The sequence below is a fragment of the Ips typographus genome, linkage group LG8 (genome assembly GCF_016097725.1).
Source record: "Ips typographus isolate SLU linkage group LG8, UJ_Ityp_2.0, whole genome shotgun sequence".
In the NCBI taxonomy this organism is placed as follows: domain Eukaryota; kingdom Metazoa; phylum Arthropoda; class Insecta; order Coleoptera; family Curculionidae; genus Ips; species Ips typographus.
In genome coordinates this window covers 351,284-373,474 of record NC_138429.1, presented here as the reverse complement: position 1 = coordinate 373,474, position 22,191 = coordinate 351,284, and the positions used below count along the sequence as shown (strand labels likewise).

The 22,191-nt window shown below is 35.2% G+C and overlaps 4 protein-coding genes across 6 annotated transcripts; 2 read left to right on the top strand and 2 right to left on the bottom strand.

The window, feature by feature from the left end:
• The first annotated feature begins 308 nt into the window (after positions 1-308).
• LOC145732380 (GTP-binding protein 1-like) lies at positions 309-4,778 on the top strand. 3 transcript variants are annotated; one of them, XM_081984586.1, is made up of 12 exons: positions 309-457; positions 1,681-1,900; positions 1,959-2,161; positions 2,235-2,415; positions 2,507-2,701; positions 2,758-2,921; positions 2,979-3,362; positions 3,419-3,601; positions 3,798-3,933; positions 3,990-4,162; positions 4,215-4,386; positions 4,456-4,778. In XM_081984586.1, the coding sequence occupies exons 3-12, from the start codon at positions 1,970-1,972 to the stop codon at positions 4,647-4,649; spliced, it is 1,974 nt and encodes a 657-aa protein (XP_081840712.1). In that variant the 5' UTR covers positions 309-457; positions 1,681-1,900; positions 1,959-1,969; the 3' UTR covers positions 4,650-4,778. The 3 variants fall into 3 exon arrangements, with proteins under 3 accessions (XP_081840712.1, XP_081840715.1, XP_081840713.1); XM_081984589.1 differs by having other exon boundaries at positions 1,945-2,161; XM_081984587.1 differs by lacking the exon at positions 309-457 and adding an exon at positions 566-585.
• LOC145732403 (uncharacterized) lies at positions 4,748-5,252 on the bottom strand. The gene is made up of 2 exons (XM_081984631.1): positions 4,948-5,252; positions 4,748-4,889 (listed from the first exon to the last, which is right to left on the bottom strand). Exons 1-2 carry the CDS (start codon positions 5,191-5,193, stop codon positions 4,791-4,793), a joined length of 345 nt encoding a protein of 114 aa, XP_081840757.1. The 5' UTR covers positions 5,194-5,252; the 3' UTR covers positions 4,748-4,790.
• A 95-nt stretch (positions 5,253-5,347) lies between these two features.
• LOC145732375 (D-glucuronyl C5-epimerase B-like) lies at positions 5,348-11,286 on the top strand. Its single transcript, XM_081984579.1, has 8 exons — positions 5,348-5,611; positions 5,662-6,242; positions 6,292-6,544; positions 6,600-6,760; positions 7,293-7,456; positions 7,564-7,681; positions 7,742-7,904; positions 7,955-11,286. Exons 1-8 carry the CDS (start codon positions 5,552-5,554, stop codon positions 8,210-8,212), a joined length of 1,758 nt encoding a protein of 585 aa, XP_081840705.1. The 5' UTR covers positions 5,348-5,551; the 3' UTR covers positions 8,213-11,286.
• Positions 11,287-11,630: 344 nt separating this feature from the next.
• On the bottom strand, positions 11,631-22,115 carry LOC145732374 (uncharacterized). The gene is given in 13 exon segments (XM_081984578.1): positions 11,631-12,165; positions 12,227-12,435; positions 12,493-12,627; positions 12,685-12,846; positions 12,901-13,122; positions 13,124-13,155; positions 13,210-13,361; positions 14,543-15,036; positions 15,086-15,793; positions 17,581-17,752; positions 17,805-18,582; positions 19,627-21,510; positions 21,851-22,115. Coding segments are annotated over 12 exon segments (5,049 nt in total). The 5' UTR covers positions 21,485-21,510; positions 21,851-22,115; the 3' UTR covers positions 11,631-12,038.
• Between the last annotated feature and the right edge of the window lie 76 nt (positions 22,116-22,191).

The window sequence follows — 22,191 nt, the reverse complement described above, 5'->3', positions numbered from 1 at the left end:
TTGAAGTAGGTACTCTTTCTATTAAATGTACTGATTAAAGTCTGAATAGCAAAACGTAGATAATATGTAAAAAAAAAAACTTCCAAAAATGTTCTCATTTTCTTGACAGATTAGAGAAGAGATTAAGAAATGCAGCTATATAACTGATTCTGTGAGATGTGACAGCCAAATTACCACTATTCAGATGTTATTTTTGAATTTTTATATTAAGTAACGGTTAGTAAAACGTATTAACTTAATTTTTTTAAACTAAGTGGCCGTGTGGTGGTAAGTGGTGATGTCCATAGCTTTAAAAAAAAAAAGATTTTATATGTATTGTGGGTTGCCTGTATTGTGCACGCTCTGACGTTTAACAGCAGCACTACTTTCCGAATCCTGGCCCACTCCCACCTCGTCATTTCAGCAGTCCAATATGTCAATGGACGTGTCCTGTCCCTAGTGATTTGTTTTGAATTTGGTAAGTTAAAAATATTACAATTTAAAACTCTTCTACTTTTAATTCTCTTTTTAATTGTATTAAAATGTAAGTATTCTGTGTGTGGTATTATCCATATGTGGACATTCGTAATTATTTTTTTGGTTAAGGTATGTGTAATATTTTGGTGTTAAACAGATTGCAATAATTTTCCAATTTGAAGACAGTTTCTTGTTTAAAATTGATTTTTATTGCACATTTAACTGAAAGTCTTAAAATCATTGAAATGTTATATAAACCAATACTTTCCTATTTTTCTCCTATTTTCTGTCTTGGTGCCAGTGTTATGTAAACTTTTCAATATGGTACATTTACAAACATATTGCACATTTATTCATATCATAATATTTCATCACTAAAAGATGATTTGTGGTGTTACCTATAGAACAGATTAAGGATGATCTGATATTATAATAAGGCAAAGTTTTTACATATTCAAAAGGAGAAACATTAGTTGAACTTAAATGATTCACTGTAGGCTTAAGTTTATAATTTATTAATTTGGTTATTGTGTTTTGGCCATAACTGTTCTCAAGCTGGCCATTGGCCAAAAGTATAAAATTTGGCAAGTTTTTATTAGGCACAATACAATAAGTGTAATGCATCAATAAGACCTGAACAAGTATAATCTTATTGTGTAAATATAGGAATAGAAGTTTCAAAATTATAAGAATTCAGTGATAAGGAGAGAGAGACCTATATTGAATATCAATACTTCTGACAAAGATGGAAACAGTCAGTGACATATGTCTTGAACGTCATCTGACAGTTGGTCACATATGAAACTATGTCCCACTCATTTCTGCAGGGGTTCTTTCTCTCCTTATCATTGTTCATTCCTTTCCAGTCTAGTAGAGCAAATGTGACGTCACAATGACAAATTTTGACAAAACTATAATTGGGCCAACTGTCAAAATACATCATTGTGACATCACATTTGCTTTGCTTGTTCTATGTAGTGTGAAAACAAATGCGGCTCTTATGTATGATTTTGAAATTATTTCCACATCATTGTCACAAACAGGATAATTTTACACATCTATAGTTTATAGTAATCAGTAATCATTTGGTCAATAATACTGTAATCCGCAAAATATCCCATTTTATTATACTACTATGTTATTTATTAGATTTGATAACAAAATTAGTTATTGTACTACTTCAACCAGTTTTTCTGTATTAATGTGCATGGTTTTTTTTTTCAGATTGCTGTTTCTACCTGTACATTGCTGTTTCGGAACATTTATTCAATTTAATGTATTTCCAGACTTTAGGAATGCTTCTGAAGAAAATCAAAGCATCCAGTTCAGTGATCAAAGTGTTAATGCAGTGCACATTACAGACAATTACATAGACAGGCCAGTTTTATAATAGCAGGAAATTCAGAAGTTTTCTAGTGTTTGAATAGGTCTGCTCATTAAAAAGGTAAAATAAAACAAACTATAGAAATTAATATGGGATAGTGTTAGGTGAAATATTTTAGTTGAATCCATAATGAGCGAGGCGAAAGAGACACCCAGAGAATCATTGAGCTCCTTTGTGGAGAAAACAAATCCAAAGTGTGTAGAGTATGACAAGATTTTGGGACGAAATGTTTTGGTTGCGCCCACCGAAGAACAATACGACTTGCTACTCAAAAGATTAAAGCAGCAACTGGGAGAAGGACGTGGAGAAGTTATATTAGAGGTATCCACCATACGATCATGCTTGAGTTTATTATGAACTTGATTTGATTGGTATTACAGTAAAATGTTTACAGATTGGAGCTTCTGAAGATGGTAGCGAGAGTGGTCTTTTGAATGACGAACTCGAAGCGGCAGTGGCCACTTTACACTCACTGGCCGATAATTTGGGGTGTAGTTGTGTAAGATTGCGGGAAAGGAAAGAGTTGCGCGGCGTTGTTGTGCAATACCTGATTCGAAGAGTATTAGATCAAGCCGGTGAGTATTTTGATGTGATTCCTATTAAGGGTTTTGTAATTTCTATTTCTGCATATTGGGTTTCAATTTAAAATCGTTTTAATTGTACAAGATTTTCTGGAAATTCGAGTTGCTGTAGTAGGCAACGTGGATGCAGGAAAGTCCACTTTACTGGGAGTGTTAACGCACGGCGATTTGGACAATGGCAGAGGGACCGCCCGATTGAAATTGTTTCGACATAAACACGAAATGGAATCTGGCCGGACGAGTTCCGTAGGAAATGATATTCTAGGGTTTGACGAGGAAGGTACTGGAATTATTTTTTTTTGTGTAGACAACGTTGTCAAATTTTGCTTTTCCTAGGGAATGTGGTGAATAAGCCTGAACACGGCTCTCTAGATTGGGTAAAAATCTGCGAACGCAGTTCCAAAGTGATCACCTTTATTGACTTGGCGGGCCACGAGAGATATTTAAAAACGACAGTGTTTGGTATGACAGGACATGCTCCTGATTTTGGTATGCTAATGGTAATGGCATTTCAAAGTATCAGTATTAAGATTTGAGTTAATATTTGATTGTTTTAGGTGGGTGCAAATGCCGGTATCATAGGAATGACAAAAGAACATTTAGGATTAGCATTGGCATTATCGGTTCCCGTATTCGTTGTCGTAACTAAAATCGATATGTGTCCAACGAATGTTTTGCAAGACAATCTAAAAATGTTGGTTCGAATTTTGAAATCTCCAGGTTGCCGCAAAGTGCCGGTAATGGTCAAAACTCCCGACGACGTTGTGTTGAGCGCCACAAATTTCGTTTCCGAGAGGTTATGTCCGATTTTTCAAGTATCAAACGTAACCGGAGAAAATTTGGGTTTGTTGAAAACGTTTTTAAACTTGCTGACCACCAAAATGGAATATCACGAAAATGAACCGGCCGAATTTCAAATTGACGACACGTACTCCGTTCCGGTAAATTTGACTTTTTCGCTTATCTGTAACGTAAAATAATTGCATATAATCTTTAGGGTGTTGGTACTGTAGTGTCGGGTACAACCTTAAAAGGTGTGATACGGCTAAATGACACTTTGATGCTGGGTCCAGATCCACTAGGGCATTTTATGCCGATTGCGGTAAAAAGCATCCATCGCAAACGAATGGCTGTGAAAGAAGTTAGAGCTGGTCAAACTGCAAGTTTTGCGCTGAAAAAGGTAATGGGATTTTTTGTGTTTTTATATTTTTTGTAATTTTTGAAAGACAATTTTATTCATGTAATAGAAAGCCGAAATCACGTGCTACATTTTGACGTTTGAACAAATCTCCTAACTGTCACAGGAACCAAATTATGACATCTTCAATGTTAACAATGTCTTCAACAATTAATTAATTTTTTTCTTTCTGTTACAGGTAAAACGTTCTCAAATTCGTAAAGGTATGGTGATGGTTTCTCCAGCACTAAATCCGCAATCATGCTGGGAATTTGAGGGAGAAATTTTGGTTCTACATCATCCAACCACTATCAGCTCACGTTACCAAGCAATGGGTAAACTAATAAGTAATAAATTATAACAATTAACTTGGTGACTATTTCAAATCCAGTCCACTGCGGCAGTATTAGACAAACGGCCAGTATAATATCGATGTCCAAGGAGTGTCTTAGAACAGGAGACAAGGCTCTAATTCATTTTCGGTTCATCAAACATCCAGAATATATGACGCCAGGTCAGCGAATGGTGTTTAGAGAGGGAAGGACGAAAGCCGTAGGAAATGTTGTACGTCTCTTATTGTGAAATTAACAAGAGTCTACAGTTTTACTGATTAAAGGTTCACATAATTACGCAAGCGTCTCCTAGCCATCAAGGAGCTAAAGCGAAACAAAACAAGCAACAAAGGTATGGCCAAGGACAAGGACAGCAAAGAAATGGGAAGAAAGATGATGACACTATGGCTACTAAAATCGATTCGGAAAAAAAGGAAAATTACTTAAATGAAGTAGGTTTTTTTACGTCGAATCTACGCGTTTTTATGGTTCACAAGTCATTTTTCAAGCAATTTTTTTAGGTAGGAGAGGCTATTTCATTAAAAACAGAAAATACTTTCGAAGCCAGTGCAGATAAAAGAGATAATAGAGGCATGAGGAAAGGGCGTGGCCGCCGTGGGGGTGGTAGAGGCGAAACAACGAATAACAATCCAATAGACAGTTCCACCATCACAAATCCAGCACAGAATAATGTTGCAAAAACAACTCGAGTAAACTAATTAGATCTCTAACATGAATAATCCAGTAGCCTTTCCTTATTTTGATGAATAATTAGTTACCCAGGTATATGAATGTAATTGAAGTCAAACTTTACATAATAAATTAATTTGTTTTATTTACAAAAGTTACTACTAGCAGCATTAATCACTTTCTTCTTCTGACTCTCCAAATTCACCAGTCTTTATAGAGAAATTCATCTCTGTTTGATTTACACTGAGATCATCAATGTCAAAGGTTCTCTGAAAGTGACATTTTACACTGAAATACCAAAAATTGCTTTCTGGAAGTTGTAATTACCTTTATTTGCGGCTTTTCCAGTAGAGTTGTAGATGGTTTCACGTCAGTTTCATTTGAAGAGCCGCTTTTTTGGTCAACAAGGCTGCGCAAATGCATCCATTCCACATCCGTTTTAGCAATCTCTTCCTGAATTTTTTGTAGCATTCTAACTAAACTTTCCTCAGCAGCGTATAATCTTGGTAATTCTTCAAAATTAACTTTTATGTTGCTCGAATGATTGGTCATTTTGTCGTTACTTACATTCATCTAATATTTAAAAAGAAATTAATTAAAATTTGACAAACAACAAAGCAATAATCTAACCTTAAAAGAAAAGATAATTCAATCTTCCACTCTTCTTTACCCTAAAAATGATTCACTGGTGGGCAACCATGATTACATCAACAGGACTGACATATTACGTTTATCTTTGACATTCAGATAAAATACAAAAATAAACAAAATTTGTTAAAAAAAAGATCAAGTTTATGGAGTTCATTAATAGATCATTTGTAATGTTTGTTAATTGGAACGACGTTAGTTGTAATAAGAAGCTTAATATTGGAAATTAAACATATCCCTTGATGTAGTCATTTATCTAAATACAGGAGTGTAATGTGACCTAATGACTCACTTGGAATCAAGCAGTGGCTGCTCAAAAAGCAGAAATACTTTTTCATCAAAGGTAAATTTCAAAAAAGTGGGTATGGATAGTAACAAAGTGGTCTGTTTCAGGAACAGCCAATATATTTTCTAATAATGAGGTTCAATCGCAAATTAGCCTTACTAATTCTAATGTCTATATCATTGTTAACCATACTTGTGTTGTATTCGATATGTAACACTGAAACTACAAATATGCAAGATCAAAGCATCAAGGTAGTGGAATTAAGGGGGTCTGTGGATATTGACTGTGATATTAATGGAGAATACTTGATTGCTTGCAAAAAAGATGGCTCTGAAGTTTATGTTCCAGTTTCTTTTCTGAAGAAATACTTTGAAATATATGGTGAATTAACCAGTGAGGATATATTTAAATGGGCTCACAGTTACAGTAAAGTTTACCATCCTAAATCTAAATATGATCCTGTGGGTGTATATCTGTATTTTGAAAATTATAATGTTGAAGTAAGGGACAGGGTAAAGTGTGTGAGTGGTGTTGATGGAGTTCCTGTATCTACTCAGTGGGAGAGTCAAGGTTATTATTATCCAACCCAAATTGCTCAATTTGGATTGTCTCATTACTCAAAAAATTTGACTGAACCTGAGCCTAGAGTAACAATCATTGAAGATGGAGAAAAGAACATGGCAACATGGTAATTGTGACTCAAATGTATGATCATTTATAGAAGGGTTTTTTTACAGGCTGGTTCCAGATTCAGCCACTTTTAAAAGAGTTTTATTATCAAACATAAACAATAAAGTTTTAGAGTTTAAAACTAGTGAGAATTACAATGAAGGAATCCAATTGAAAATAGACTTAGTTATGGATTTTGTTTTAAAGCTTGACCTGCTATTAAATGGGAATAGCAGCTTAACTGTGACACTACAAAATAGGGAAACCAATGATTACTACCTTTTACATTACATTACTAGTGATATTCTCATTACCACAGAGGTTTGTTGGTTGTTTTATAGTCACATAGTTAAATCAAGTAACTTAAATTTATCAGGGTGCTAATATTTATCACGGTCTGGGAAATGTACAGGTATGGAAAAAGTATACAAGAGATTTGATTGTGGACTTACAGAAAGGCCTAAACTATGCCAGTAAAGATAAGTCAAGGCATAAGGTCTCCAAGTCAAAATTCAAAATAGCCAATATAACTTTAAGGTAAGATTTCTAGTTGTAACATTGGCAACATTGGACAGGTTCACTGAAATTCTGTGTATCCTTTAATGCCTTGAGCAAACTTAATCTGACACGTAACCCCTGTTTCTTCCTACAGGGCCGTCCTAGTAACATTATAAATATAATTTTACTTTAATGAAAATTTAATTTTATTTGCGTTAAACACAGAGAAATAGACGCGCATAATTTATCACTACTTTAGTTAATTTTTACTATTACCAACAGAACAAAAAAGCTTAAAACTTAAAATGTTGAACTTCTGGTGGGCCGTTATTTTCATATTTTGCTTCTTCCAATAGAAATTAAAGTGACCAAAGAAATTGTTATGTCAACTCAGCTTATTTCAATTACTACTTGTCATTGTTGTCAAATCTGTCAGTATATCAGTGTCGACTGTCAAACAAAAGTGGCGTCATAATGACATCCATTTTGAATTTAAAATCATCTCCGGGTTACGGCAGTTTTAAACACAGCACAAAATGAAAAAAAAAACTGTTTCAAATCTTGTTTTTAGAGGTTCTGGTTATTTTGACAATTTAACAATAGCCACGTCTGAACACATGCAAGAGTTTTACGATGCGGCCGAATGGTTTGTAAAAAATCAGGATCCTGAAACTGGGGGCTGGCCTAATCCAGTTAAGAGAAAGATTGCCGCTGATTTTTTAGTTTTGGAGCCCGGTAAGATGATTTAATGTTAAATAATGCCATTTTTAAGTTATATTATCGAGTTAACCAGTCAAATTTGCAGTAATCAGCCTTAACGCTGATTTTTTGTAATTTTGTAGGATGGTATTCTGCCATGGGACAGGGTCACGCAATTTCAGTCCTCGCTCGAGCCTTTTATCATTCAGGCGGTGATCAAAAGTACTTAAAAGCAGCATTGAATGGGTTGAAACCATTTAGGTAAGTCACTTTGATTTTGTGGGTTAAACAGTTATTAAAAGTGAGTGGAATTGTATACAGAGTTGCCAGTGCAGATGGTGGCGTTTTAGCTACCTTTCTTAACAAATACCATTGGTACGAAGAGTACCCAACTCAACCAGCGTCGTTTGTTCTCAACGGATTTATTTTCTCATTACTAGGCTTATACGATTTGATGACTACAGCTCCTCTAGATCAGTCTCAAGTAAGTGTTTCTGGTGATTGATAAGTTTTCAGTAATAATTGGTCCTGTAGGAAGCAGAGTTTCTCTACACTGAGGGAATGACTACCTTAAAAAACATGTTGCCTTTTTTCGACATGGGCAGCGTAACCGTTTACGATCTTCGACATTTTACATTAGGAATTGCTCCAAATTTAGCGAGATGGGACTATCACGCGACGCACGTTAATCAACTTTTATTATTAGGCACAATCGATGACGATCCAATAATTGCAAAAACAGCTGAACGGTGGTTGGGTTATATGAACGGCAAGAGAGCCGATCACAATTGATTAAAATTGCAGAAAAAATAGGGTTTTGAGCAAATGCCAAAGGTAAGTCAGGGATTGGGAAGAACTGCCCATAACATGACATATCGCACACTGTTCAAATTTTCCATATTAGTTCGTTTACCATAATGAAAATGGTAAATTTACCACACAAGTGGATTCAAAGTTTAGCAGTTATTTTACTTGATTTCTTAGTACATTACTAACAAAGTATTTGAACTGCACTGTGGTACACATCATTTTAAAACCATATTTAGATGTCAGTGTGAATGAAAGTTATCAAGGATAGCTGTAGAAAATCGGCACTGCAATGGTTAATATTCTTACATTCCAGTTTATATTAGTAGTTAGTTTTTAATATTATTTATTATCATGACTGAATATTTGTTTACTTTTTAGGTTCATATTTAGTATTTACGTTTTGTTCTGTTAGAATATTGGGATTGTGACAATCGTCGCCTTACTAACATAAACTCCTGTCATTTTGATAAGAATTTATAGGAAACGAAAAAATGTGCCTAGGAAAATCGTGTAACGAACAGAGAAACGTAGATAATTGCGTGGGACAAAGACAGAAAACGAAAAAAATACCAAGTAGGCCATATTTTCAGTACGCTGTTGCCAAAATCCAATACCGTCGACAAAATGTATTGGATTGGATTTTGGCAACAGCGTATTGAAAATATGGCCTACTTGGTATTTTTTTCGTTTTCTGTCTTTGTCCCACGCATGCAATTATCTACGTTTCTCTGTCAGTTACACGGTTTTCCTATGGTCGGTTTTGGATTTACCACACCTGTATGTTACATACATAATTGTTAGCTGCTCTGAAAAGTATACTGATGTGTTTTTAGGAAAAAAATCTTGATTTTTAGTTACAGAAAGATTTAGGAGGTGTCAGACGTAGGAGCTTTTGATAGTAAGACGACGCAATGTTTTGTTTTAAGGGACAAGGACTGACCCTTTAGCAAGAATCGTTAACAACAAATGTAACAATTGTAAACGGTAGTATCGATCTCAGTATTATATTAGTGATTCAGACTTGCCAGGAGTTAAATACTACTAACCCTACATTTGTTTTAATCCATCCATTTTGATCAATGGGCTCATCCAACATTTCAAGTTATTTCCGTCTTTTGCTAATTTACAGGACTTTGAAAATGCGTTAATAAATAATTCAAAACGACGGTTTTGCCGCGGCACATGACGTAGACGACTTTCAGCAGTATTATTGGCTATGCCAGTCAACTAATTTATAACCTCAAAGTCAAGTCAATGTTGCCAAATAACACGTTTTATAGTAGGACACGAAAACTTTCAATTTGACATAATCGTCTAGTGTTATCGTTAGAAACTTAAAAACTGTAAACACTGAGACGTTTATAGAATTATACAGTGTGGTCTAAATTGGTGATGCATGTATTGGGATCTCGAAAACGGTAAGAGCTACAGAGTCGGTTAAATGGGGAAAGTTTTAGAGAATTCTATGTGAAACTTATTTCTGGTTTTCAAATTAAATTATCTTTCTCCGTTTTCCGGAAAATTGGGAAAACGTCAGAGGCTACATGTTAAACACTCTTTAAGACATGATTAAGGCACTTTTTTACATAGAACACGATGACGTAATTAGAAAAAAATCTATCGTCATTGGTTTCCGAGATATAGATGATAACTTTGTAAGCCATCTTGAAGGCGGCCATAAGAAGATAGAACCAATTTGGGACACACTGTAGACTGCTTTTTATCGTTTCTAATTTGTCAAGATTAATTTGAATAGCTAAAACTCTTCGAGCAAAAAGAACAAGTATCAAGAGATAGCAAATACCCCGTTTGTGCATTAAGCGACCGAGACGGAAGTCGCCATCTTTGTCCCCCACATTCGCCTACTGCGCAAGTGAAGCCTATGTTTGTTTTGCTTTTCGATCCGTTAAAGGTTAATTTTTGCAAACTTAAATTAGTTGAATTATTATTGACGAGTGGGCAACAACAGATTGATTATACTCACTGATTTTCTGACAGTTTACGGCCGCCATACTGAACGATTTTTGTCCCCCTCTTTAATTGCTATTGCATCTTCCTTCTATATTTTTTTATTCATTGTCTGTGATAGAAATGGCTCCAGGCAGCTAATTGATTGTTGAAAACTGTTTGACGTTTTAAACGTTACTATGAATTTTTGTTCTGTTAGTTTTAGTTATTTTCATATTTTTTTTCCTTGATAAAATTTAAAAAAAATGGGATGAGCCCATAATGCAGAAATTTTGTTGTGAAATACACCAACATATCCCCAAACACACTCTGGAAGACTGACAACGTTTAGTTAGATCAGTTTGTGAGAAAGACAAGAAACCGATTGAGCCATTATGGGTTGGTATATGTTACTCTATTGTGATTTACGTACTATATAAACGCTTGACAATGTTTGTTCTTATACGTATATAAAAAAGAGTCAATAATAAAATTATAATAGTAATTCTAGTGAACGGTCGTAATGTGTATTACTTTCTAGCGTTGCGCTAATAGGACACAACTAAAGCGCTCGAAAAGCTCTTGAATTGTTAAAAATTTCAGACGAACAATCTAGTATAGGAGAAGTACAAGGTTAGTAGTTTGTAGCCTACTAATTATATTTTTACACTTGCAATATGTTCTAGTCACAATCACGAATAATAGAAACTTCATTTTAGTTTTCCTCTGCCGTGTATCTATACTGCTTATCACCACAATAACTAACACACAAAATGCAATCATTTTAAGAGCTTACTAGTAGCCTAAAATTACAAAAAAATCCTTGCCAATATTAAGTTTTAAGTTATTGGGTTTTGTATATTAATAATGTTCCTTTTTAAGTAAGTTGGTAGTTTTGTACTTACCTGTTATTTTGTAAGCTTAATTTGTATTTACTATTTATTAACTTTGTTATAACTGCTAATTACTAAACAATTCCTTGTAGGGCCGTCCCAGATTTTTAAGAGTAGCATATTGCTAGAGATGCGGTTTTTTGATTTGTACGTGGAAAAGAAAATTCTTAAAAATTTCAAGTGACTGTGACAATAATATTAAGAAAAGTATCTAAAGTTTTTGGTTTTATTTCTATCCCAAATCTGTAAACTGTTTAGCCGAGTGTGTGTCAAAAAATTGGAAAAAACATCTCGGTAACATGAAGAGCTAGAGAGATCAGTTTGTAGTATTTTTTATCTTTATAAAAAAAAGTTACAATCATTCAAAAACTGAGAAAATGTAATTTTTGCAAAAAGTGGAATTTTGACAATTTTTTATTTTGCTCCAGGAGGGTTCCAATGTACAGCAAAGAGCGTATTTATACCAAAGGACCTTACGCGATTTTTTAGACTTTTGTAGCTATCTGGGGCTCCATACTCTATAAATATCCCAGTTGGTAGAACCAATAAAACCACTAAAGTGAAATTAAAACCATACTTTTTCATACTGATCTACCGATTAAAATTAAATTATATTAGGAAACCCAGTTTAAGTCTGGAAACAATAATCACGTTTCATTGAGAAGAAATAACTAAATATTTACAAAATTTCTTTTATACTAATTTGGCAGAGTATCGGTGTATTAAAAATGTACAATATAACCTAGAAATACTTGAATAAGCCATATACATGCGTTAATTAAATAAGTAATAATTATTTACAATTAAATCACTGATTCTATACAAAAAAATTACAATTGGCAACAATATTAACTGAATTCACTTTTACAATATTAAATAAATCGTTGCACTGTATGCTATTTCAAATCAGTTTTATATCATTTTCCAAAAGCTTTAGGACACTGTGTAATACTTTCATAATTAGGTTTTTAAGAAATTAAACGTTGTTGTTTCTTTTTTCGACAATCCGGACAGAACCATTGGCCTTTTGGCGGAACCATTATGCCGACACATTCAAAATGGAACCATTCAATTTCACAATCGTTTGAGTCACACCTGCAAGGAAAAAAAACGTTTCTTTGAGTAATAACTCTAAATTCATGAAAAGTTGACTTACCCGATCATTTCCGAAACCTCATCGTACGGACATCGACAGTAACAGTACAACTGAGGTTGTGGCACCTTTGGTGGTTCGGTTGCGATCTGTGACGGTCGTTGAGGTAGATCATCGTCCATTTCAGAGTCATTCGAGTCAGTTGCGCTGTCTTCTCTTGGAGGCGGCAAAGAGCGTCGAGGAGTCGCCAAACGAATTGGTGGAATAGGAGGCTAAATCCACACATAATTCAGTACAACACGTGTAATTACACGGTAAATGTTCGTTACCCTTCTTCGTTTGTCCGCGTGTCGAGTTTTGGGCAATTTTAAAGTGATCGGCTCCACAGTAGGAGTACGTACCATTGGGGCTGTTTTAATAGTGATGGGCGGTACTAACATGGGTGGTGAAGGTGCTGGAATCGTCTAAAAATATCCAACGTCATTAAAGCACGTACATTTACAAAAAAAAAATCGACTTACCCTATTAACTTCTTCAAGCTTTGTGCGTTTCAAATGTGGAGTTTTATCAGATTCCTCATCGCTAGAATAACCGTAAAACTTGTTTGGTACTCTTCTGCGTTTAGAGGCACGCACACTAGAATCGGATTGGGTCGATTCTTGCCGTGCTAGTGAAGGAGTGTCCTGCATACCACAGTTGCCAGTTTTGGCATAACAAAACGCAAAAAAATGACTTACCACACTTGTATCAAGCAGTGGCGGAGTTTGAGGCGCAGTCACCGGAGAGTACCTCGAAATGGACAATGTTATGGGCGCAACCGTTGAAGAAGCTTCGATTTGATGAAACTGTTGGTAGTAGGGCACCGATGGAGGCGGGGGCGGCACTATAGATTCCACATTGATAATCGTAGCTGAATAGGAACGTTCATTCAGAGCTCGTTTGTCACTTTTACGTTTTTTTCCGTTTTTTGCTCTTCTTTTTCTTTTTGGGACCTGCCAAAAATACCTTTATGGTATGTTTTATGACAGTGGGTGTCAAACAGATACCTGTTTCCGCCTCTATGGTTCCCTCAGGCGGTGTGGGCGGTCGACTGGTGCTTTCGATAAACGAACCGTTGGGCACTACGTGAGGTCCCATTTCCGCTATGAGGAGAGCTCGTTTTTCTTCCAAAATTTTTTTCGCAAATTTATGAGGTTCTCTGTAATGAAGTTAAAGTGGTATTTTAAAACAAAAACTATTAGGTAGAAAAGTTAAAGTCAGAAAAAAGTTCAGTTGAAAAAAAAACAAGCATCGCCATTACTTTTGATGATGAAAAATGATATACAGGTGTGGTAAATCTAAAACCGACCATAGGAAAACCGCGTAACGGACAGAGAAACGTACATTATTGCATGCGCGGGACTAAGACAGAAAACGAAAAAAATATCAAGTAGGCCATATTTTCAGCGCGCTGTTGCCAAACGCCGTAAGTATCACTCAAATACCGTCGACAAAATAACTTGGCGTTTGGCAACGGCGCGCTGAAAATATGGCCTACTTGATATTTTTTTCGTTTTCTGTCTTAGTCCCGCGCATGCAATAATGTACGTTTCTCTGTCCGTTACGCGGTTTTCCTATGGTCGGTTTTGGATTTACCACACCTGTATATACAAGGCATTTACGAATATTCTACCGGTAGATACCTGTTTAACGTAGAGCGTTTGAAAATTGTTTTTGGTAACTACTATTGCCGTTCTGAAATTTTACCCATATACCGAATATATGTACCCGGTTTATGATTTATGGATCGAGAAGTTCCGTCGGTAAATTAAGAAAAAAGTGACTTTTGACAGGTTTTCCCTTAAAATTTAGAATCATAACCTCAAAAATTAGTTTATGGTTGACAGTTTGGCGGTTTGTTCCACAGTTTAGCAAGCTTACGAGAGTGACCTGTTAAATTAAAATGGATTTTAGAATATGTTCTGTGTGTGAGATGGAGGGAGAGTATGCCGATATTGTGTCAAAGACATATCAGGAATAGGAATACCAATCGCGTTCTAAAATTCATTCGACCGTAATGAACCAGATCCTTAAAAGTTACACCGATTGTGGTAAACGGTGGAATTAGCAGGTAAAATTTTCGTAAATGCCTAGTGATAGTGCATGATTTGAGGGTCTTAACCACCACCTTATTTAACAAAAGAAAGTTTAAAGGTTATAAGGCTTGGTTTGAACCATTTTTATTGCATGATTTAAACAGCTTAGTGATAAGGACCAAAATGATAAAATTCATCAGTGAAGAAGGTTTAAGAGTTTTTTTTAAGGTTATAAGGCTCAGTTTACACTATTTGATGGTGGAGAAACTGATCCTAAGAAATCCCAAGGTTTAATAGGACTAACCTGTCATAAAATTCTTCGTCCGTATCACTTTCCGTGGTTTCCAAGTCCGATTCTAGTATCGGCATCTCTGAAGCTACCGCCTGCGGCTGAGTTTCTGGCAACGGCTCTTTTTTACTCTGCTCGATAGCTGTCACGATCTCCTTCTTATTTTTGGCACCTTTGTTGCGCTCTCGCCGTTTGAGACGTCGCTGTTGCTGTTTTTTCCGCCCCTCCTCCGTCGAACTGTCTGAATTCGAGCTGTTTGAACTCGAACTGGAGCTACCCGAACTGCTGTCCGAACACGAACAACTAGAGCCGCAGGCGCAACTCGAATCGCTGCTATCGCTACTAGAAGAACTGGAAGAGTTGGTTCGTTTTCTCTCTGTGGTGGTTCTGATCGTTGTTTCTTCGATTAGGGTTGAAGAAGCCACCGCTGGTGAGACTTTAGTCAGGTTGTCACCTTCTTTTTGGAAGCAGTAGTCATGGTCTACGCTTTCAGTCGATTCCAAAGACGGCTAAACATTTTTGTAGTAATTATCAAACATTAAATTATTCTGTACTCACCTTAATTTCTACTATAGCATCTACAGGTGTTTGAACTTTCTCAGGATCACCACAATAATCGTGATCTCTTAAAGCCAGCTCCCAAGTGATTCCCTCTTCAACTACAGGAATTGGAATATCCGGTACGTAAGGTTTGTCCACTTTGAATTCCGGTTCTCCAGTTAGCATGTGATCCATTTTCTCTTTACTGGCCTGGTAATTTTTAAAATTATCCCAAATATCTTGCATCACAGTTGACGTGTCCTCGACTGGCGTTTCCATTTCTATTTCGTTCGTTTCCAGGTGATTAACGGGTGCTTTCAAACTTTCCACGGTACTGTCGTTTTTAATTGGCACTTCTTCACCAGTTGGCTCTGCTTTATCTTCATCATTAGTTTCCGCATTTTCCGTTTCGTTTTCTGTGTCGCTACTATCACTTTCGGACAAGTTGAGTTCAGGCAAATCGTACACGTCGACCTTCGGTTTGGGGGCTTTAGACGAATCATCCTCTGAGCCACCCTCAGGTTTATTAACCACATTTTCCTTATTCTCGTTTTCGTCAATTTGAACCGGATCATCTTTAACCTCCTCTTCAACTATTACTTCTTCAGGAGGATCGGTATGCCATTTTACATGTTTGAGCATTAATTTTTTGGAAACAAACGCTTCCGGACAATCTTGCCAAGTGCACTGATGCTTTCTTTCGTCAGTATGAAGCCGTTTATGAACCTATTAAATTGGTAAATATTTTTTTGATTATGGAAGATGTCCCACAAATATACAAACTTTCAGGAGTACTGGAAGATATCGTAATAAGAAAAAAAGTTTATTTTTAAGGTCCTCTAGTGCTCCTGAAAGAGCGTTAGATAAAGAGCAATGAATAAAAAAAGCTGGTCCAATCCGAATTGGACTCTCTTCATTTGTTTCCGATATACAGAGGATTTTTGGAAATCGGTCAAGTTCGATTCTTTCCAATATCTCAGCTGTCAATTAAGTTAAGTATCAATTTTTCAAATAAGTAACGTAATACAAACTAGAACCCTAATTTTGCATGGAAACAAGCTAAAATTACAGAATCTTAGAACCAACACTACATAATACAAAAAACAAGATAAAAACGTTTTCTAGTAAACCTTAAAAAAATACGTGTTCTGATCTCTTTTTCTGAGCTGAGATAACTGGCGAAAAGTGGGCGGCGCAAACTTCTTTTGTTTCAAAGATACGGGGGGCTTTTGAAAATTGATCATTTTAGAACATCCTCTGTATTTCATTTGCTATTAAAGTTATTAAAAAAGGAAAACCGGTTTCCGGTAGAAGTTTTGACGTACAATCCAATGGCGTCATCAGTTTTTTTCTATTTAGTTTAGTTTCTGACGTATGACAGTAAGTTATATTTTTTTAAATGGAACACCCTATATATTTTTAATTCATTTAATTCTGTTGATTTTCACTTTTTCAACGGCGTATTAAAACATATAAGTTTGTAAACGTTATTCTTGGTAATTAGAAAAAAAGCGTTTCCTTAACAAAAAAGTGCTAAATAATATGTATAAAAATACCCACAGTCGAAACAAAATTTGGCTATGTTCATATTAACTTGTTACATGTCGTTTATAAACAATTTTTTCAACTTCCACCTTAAAAATAGTAGAAAATAGAAATGGCCATTTTTCTTATTAAAGTGATGGTAGAACTGTTTGTAACTTAGATTTTTTATAGGATTTATTAAAAATATTTAATTTTCTGATGTGTTAGTTTATATGATTTCCGATTTTGTTTGGTATTCTAGATATTGGCCTTTTTTTAGTTTAGCCAAGGTCTTTTTTTAAAATAACAGGATTAACCTCTACAAACTTATATGTTGTAATACACCGTTGAAAAGGTAAAAATCAACAGAATAAAATGACGTAAAAATATGTTCCATTTAAAAAAATGTAACTTACTGTCAAATGTCAGAAACTAAACGGAATAGAAAAAAAACTGACTACGCCATTGGATTCTACATGAAAACTTCTACCGGGAATCGTTCTTCCTTTTTTGATAACTGTAAGAGCAACTGAAATACTGAAGAGGTTCAAAAATTACCAATTTTCGAAAACCCCCCGTACCTTTGAAACAAAAGAAGTTTGCGCCGCCCACTTTTCGCCAGTCATCTCAGCTCAGAAAAAGAGATCAGAACACGTATGATACTTTTTTCTGTCTATTACCGTTTTCTCTGTAAAACCATCGGAAATGCGGCACCCTGTATAGTGTTCCTTAAGAAAAGTGACTCACGTCAACAACTTTAAATTTAAATAGTTTAAGCAAAAAGCAATTACGCCAATGGAGTCTACGTGAAATACCGCAGAAGTGGTTGTTTTCAGTTTTTTGTTAACTGAAATGACAGCTGAGATAATGCCAATTAGCCAGTTTCCAAAAATTCTCTGTTTATCCAAAACAAATGAAGACAGACAATTCTGGTTACTTTATCACCCTGTAAAACAAACAAAAAATTGTCCACAGGCCTGTACACTTACTTTCAAAGAAGCAGCTTTAGAAAAAGCCAAATTGCACTCTTCACAAGTGAATGAGGTTGGAGGTACGCAAAAATGATACACATGTGGCCATTTTTTCTGCAAACACTTCTTACACAGAACACTCTCTGTGCCATGTTTCCAAAATAAATGTCTAGTAATATCAGGCTTATTTCTGAAAGAAATTAATCGTTAAATACCAATTAGTAACGATAAAAACCACGTACCTATAAGCGATTCCACATCTATAACAGAAATGATGTAATTTATGCTTCCAAACGTGATTGGACAGTTTGTACTGGCTATGGCACATTTCTAAACAAACGTCGCACACATTGTGTCTTTTCCTTAAATGGACCATCAATCGAAACGAAGAAGGCAAATCACCGCTGACGCACATGCAACATCTAAATCGAACATCACAGTCTAACACGTACAAACCGGGGCACAAGTGACATATCAGTTCGCTGTAACTATAAAAGTTTGATTTGCACATTATACACAACAAAAGATTTTTGGAATGGAATTTCCGGTTATGTAAGTAAAGTTCTTTGTGCACCGTTGTACTATAATGACACTGGAAGCATTCGAATACGTGGGAAAACGTAACCGCTTCGTCGGATACTCCGGAATCCAAATTGAAAAAAACAGTCTCTAAGTATTCTAAACATTCCTTAATTCTAACGTTAAAGCTTTCAGGTATGAGTTCTTCTTCAGTAATGCTCTTGTTAATCGCTGAATAGCGATGTTCAGCCATGGCGTGTAAACCTAATTGTTTGCCATTAACAGCAATTCTTCGAGCGTGATTGCAATAAATACAAGTGGAAACTGTCGCGCGTAAACACTTTTGTAACAAAATAGTAATTTCCATTTTGTCGAGCGGTTGATCAAGTTCAATGTTGATAACTGAAACTTCCGATCCAGCCACAGTATACTGTGGAACAACAGATTTGTCTTCTTCCTCCTCAGTTTCTTTGTCTGGCACTCCATTAGGCAATTCACTTTCTGAAATATTGCAAATTTAAATTACTTAAGAGTAAAACTTTTACATAAACCTTAAAAAATAATGTTCTGAGTAGCTATTATGACAATTAATTAAGGTTTTTTTTTTGTTATGCCGATGATACGAATTTATTGACAGGGGGAAGAAATGTAGAAAGCCTAGCACTATCGGGAGAAAACTTATTTTGCAGAGCACAAAATTGGTTTAAAAGTAACAGATTATTACTTAATAATAATAAAACAAAGATTCTACTCTTTAGAACAAAACAATTTAAAATTGAAAAACCTGGAACACTAACTGTTGGACAATCAAATACAGAGCTCGTAAAACATACCAAATTTCTTGGAATTCATTTGGATGAATTCCTAAACTGGTCAAATCATATTTTAGAGTGAAACAAAAAGCTTAGTTCAGTTTGCTATGGCATACGAGTTACTGCGAAATACATGAATGAAAGAACATTAAAAATCCTATATTACGCAAACTTTGAATCTGTGCTCGAGTATGGGATAATATTTTGGGGTTCTAATAGCTTAATGGAAAAAATTTTTGTTTTACAAAAACGAGCACACAGGGAGAGCTGCAGGGGGGTTTTCAAAGCTAATGGCATTCTGACGGTGTGGGGACTATATATTTATGAATGTATAGTTTTCTTTTTCAAAAACAAAAGTATGTTTGATCTGGAGGTACATCATAGTTATAACACTCGAAGCGTAAATGTAAATTATCCCATACACAGATTAATTATAACCGAAAAAAATCCATATTATGCCTTTTTGAAGCTTTTTAATACATTACAAAATGATTTAAAATTAGAAAGAAATGAGAAACTTTTTAAAAGAAAGGTAAAACAGATGTTAATTAATTTAGAGCCATATTGTATCAGGGATTGTGTAAGAGACTATTAGGTGTAGGCTCATCTTAAAATGACGCTGTTTCTTTTTGTGTTTCTTATGTATGTTTTTTGTAGTTACAGGAAATGTATTGTGACCATAATTAGAAATAAAGAAGACTAACTAACTAACTAACTAGGTCTTTAATCTTACCTAGTTCTTCTTCTGTGCCACTTATGTGATGTTCATTCAGCTGTTCATTTTCAGGTTCACTTTCAATGTTATCAACTTCTGCATTTGCTTTTTCACTGTCATCACTGTCTTCTTCCCCTTGCTGATAAACATCCATTTTAGGTAGTTTTAGTGAAAGTTTTGGCACTTTTCTTGTCTCAACTGAGCTGTCCTTTTCAAATTCATTCTCCATTGCCTCTGTATTAGCACTATTGTCCTCATTAGCCTCACCAGCTATAAAGGAATCCAGTGACTCATTTTCACATGAATTATTTATGTTTTCAGCATTGTTTGGTGTATCATCATCAGACTTCTCTTCCTCTACATGATCAGTAGTTTTGATTTCCAATGATTTATTATTTAAATTATCATCACTTTTACAACTGTCACTATCAGAATTATTTGATGCTTCCAAGTCATCACTACTTTGTTTATCATTATTATCACCTTGCACACCTATTTTTGAGGTACTATGTAGAGGACTATCACATGGGGACTTGTTGTCTTTATGTAGTGAGAGTTCACTATCAGGTTTGTTATTTTCACAATCCTGAGATTTAGTTGAATGATTGTCATTTTCTGTATCATTAGGTAAAGCTCCAAAGTCCCCAGTAACATGGTTTTCAGGGGCAATAACTTGTTTCACCTTTTTATTTTTCACTTTCGATGAAACACAGTTGTGATAAAAGAAATTTTCACCTTCATTAAACTGCTGGTTGCACTCACAACAAATTACATAACAAGGTTCATTGTATGTATTATAAAACTCCTCTAAAGAGTGTTTTATGCCAGGTTCAAGATTGTGTCTTGATTCAATATGATGACATAAATCTTCCAATACTGAGAACATACCTAAACAATACAGGCAAATATACCTTTTATGGTGTTCTAACATGTGTATATACAAATTCCAGTTTTCGTAATAAGTCCCACAGGCCGAACATAAGAAAACCTTCCTGGTCAACTTAAATCCTGAGACATTTTCACCTTCTGTGGATTTTTCCACTGGATGAATGGCAGTGCAATTTAAGAAATGTTCTTGAAGGGTTACCAGAGACTCAAATCCAGATTTTCCACACTTGGGACACTTGAATTGAACTGCTGGCTGCAAACCTAAATATTGAGCATATTCTTTAAGTTTTGGTTTGGGTTTCACAGGTTTTACAGTTTGCTGAGTGTAGGGTATTTCTGGTACAGCTTCACAATTTGTCGAGTGATGGAGTTGAGACAGTTCAAAAAGAGATTCATGAAAAAATGGATTTGAGTGAGTTATAAGGTCCAAGTTGTTATTTGCACTTGGTGGTACACTGTCATAATTTGTGGCACTATTGCAAATGTCATGTTGGAAGTTTTCTTCAGTATTTTGTTTAACTAATAAACTTTCTTCAGATACATTTGAGGGTACTTCACTAGGTTGCACTGCTGATGTATTCAATCCCAAAACTAGATTGTTTTGTACTTCCTGCTTGTCATCAACTTTACTTTCACAGTCTGTGGCCGAGTTTTCACTATTTACACATTCTTGTGGTAAATCTGACACTTTTTTCTCACCCCTTTTGTTTCTTCTTCTGCCTTTCTTCTTTTGTTTAGGGACACTCTCATCAATAACCAAAACATCACTTTCTGAACTATAAGTATCATCAAATTGATCACTTTGAACATATTCTGGGGCATCCTGTCTAACATCTCCATTAATTTTCGGGCTCTGCAAGGCTGATTTATTTTCATTAGATTGAGCAGCTACTTCATCAGGGAAATTGGCCATGTTAGGTGTAAATGATGGTTTTTCCAAACAGTGTTGTTCAATGGCAGACAAAGGACTATCCAAACCATGTTCCATGCCGGGCTGCGTCTGAATGAATCTCCCTAAAAAATGTTATATTGTCAAAATTTGCTGGAAAGTACCTATTTCTAATGTCAGAACAAATATATATATACTGATGAACTAGACTAGTAAATAGACCAAATATTCAAGTAAGCTGAAGAATTTGGAACAGACAAAAGTGAGCACAAAGGCCTACGAAAATATTTAATAGCATTAGTGTCAAAATTTGCACAACTTTAGCAAATACCTTAGACGTCCTAGTTAACTATTATCAAATCAAAACTTACAGTCATTTATATTAACTTTTGGCTAGATACACGAACTTTGTAGGAATCAATACGTAATTCACAAGCATTTTCAAGAAATTTTTAAGATCCGCACCTTTATGAGGTTAGCAGTAAAATGGCGCTGTTTTGCTGGTAATGCAATGGGTGAGCGGGCTGTGACACTATACTCTGATAAGAAATCTCTAGTTGCTTGCCAGCGTTTTCCTTCAAACAAATCATAGAAAAATGAATTTCATTTGTACGTTTTGCTCCCACCAAGCAATATTTTCAAGCGATTAGATTTCATTTTTTTTTATTTATTTTAATTTTTGTAAAACTCATAAACATGTACAAATTAGCGACCTCTTCCCTTTTCATTCATTCATTTCTGAATGACTGACAAGAATGACAAGACAACTGACGTGACGATTTTGATTATTGGCTTTTACTGAAGTA

What these genes read in the sequence shown, in the direction of transcription:
- LOC145732403 (XM_081984631.1), bottom strand. Translation starts at nt 5,193, where the DNA reads ATGAATGTAAGTAACGACAAAATGACCAATCATTCGAGCAACATAAAA. An exon ending in TGGAAAAGCCGCAAATAAAG is followed by an intron (nt 4,890 to 4,947) that starts GTAATTACAACT and finishes TGTCACTTTCAG; the next exon opens with AGAACCTTTGACATTGATGA.
- LOC145732375 (XM_081984579.1), top strand. Translation starts at nt 5,552, where the DNA reads ATGACTCACTTGGAATCAAGCAGTGGCTGCTCAAAAAGCAGAAATACT. An exon ending in GAAAAGAACATGGCAACATG is followed by an intron (nt 6,243 to 6,291) that starts GTAATTGTGACT and finishes GTTTTTTTACAG; the next exon opens with GCTGGTTCCAGATTCAGCCA. An exon ending in ATAGCCAATATAACTTTAAG is followed by an intron (nt 6,761 to 7,292) that starts GTAAGATTTCTA and finishes TCTTGTTTTTAG; the next exon opens with AGGTTCTGGTTATTTTGACA.
- LOC145732380 (XM_081984586.1), top strand. Translation starts at nt 1,970, where the DNA reads ATGAGCGAGGCGAAAGAGACACCCAGAGAATCATTGAGCTCCTTTGTG. An exon ending in AAGAGTATTAGATCAAGCCG is followed by an intron (nt 2,416 to 2,506) that starts GTGAGTATTTTG and finishes TAATTGTACAAG; the next exon opens with ATTTTCTGGAAATTCGAGTT. An exon ending in CTGATTTTGGTATGCTAATG is followed by an intron (nt 2,922 to 2,978) that starts GTAATGGCATTT and finishes TGATTGTTTTAG; the next exon opens with GTGGGTGCAAATGCCGGTAT.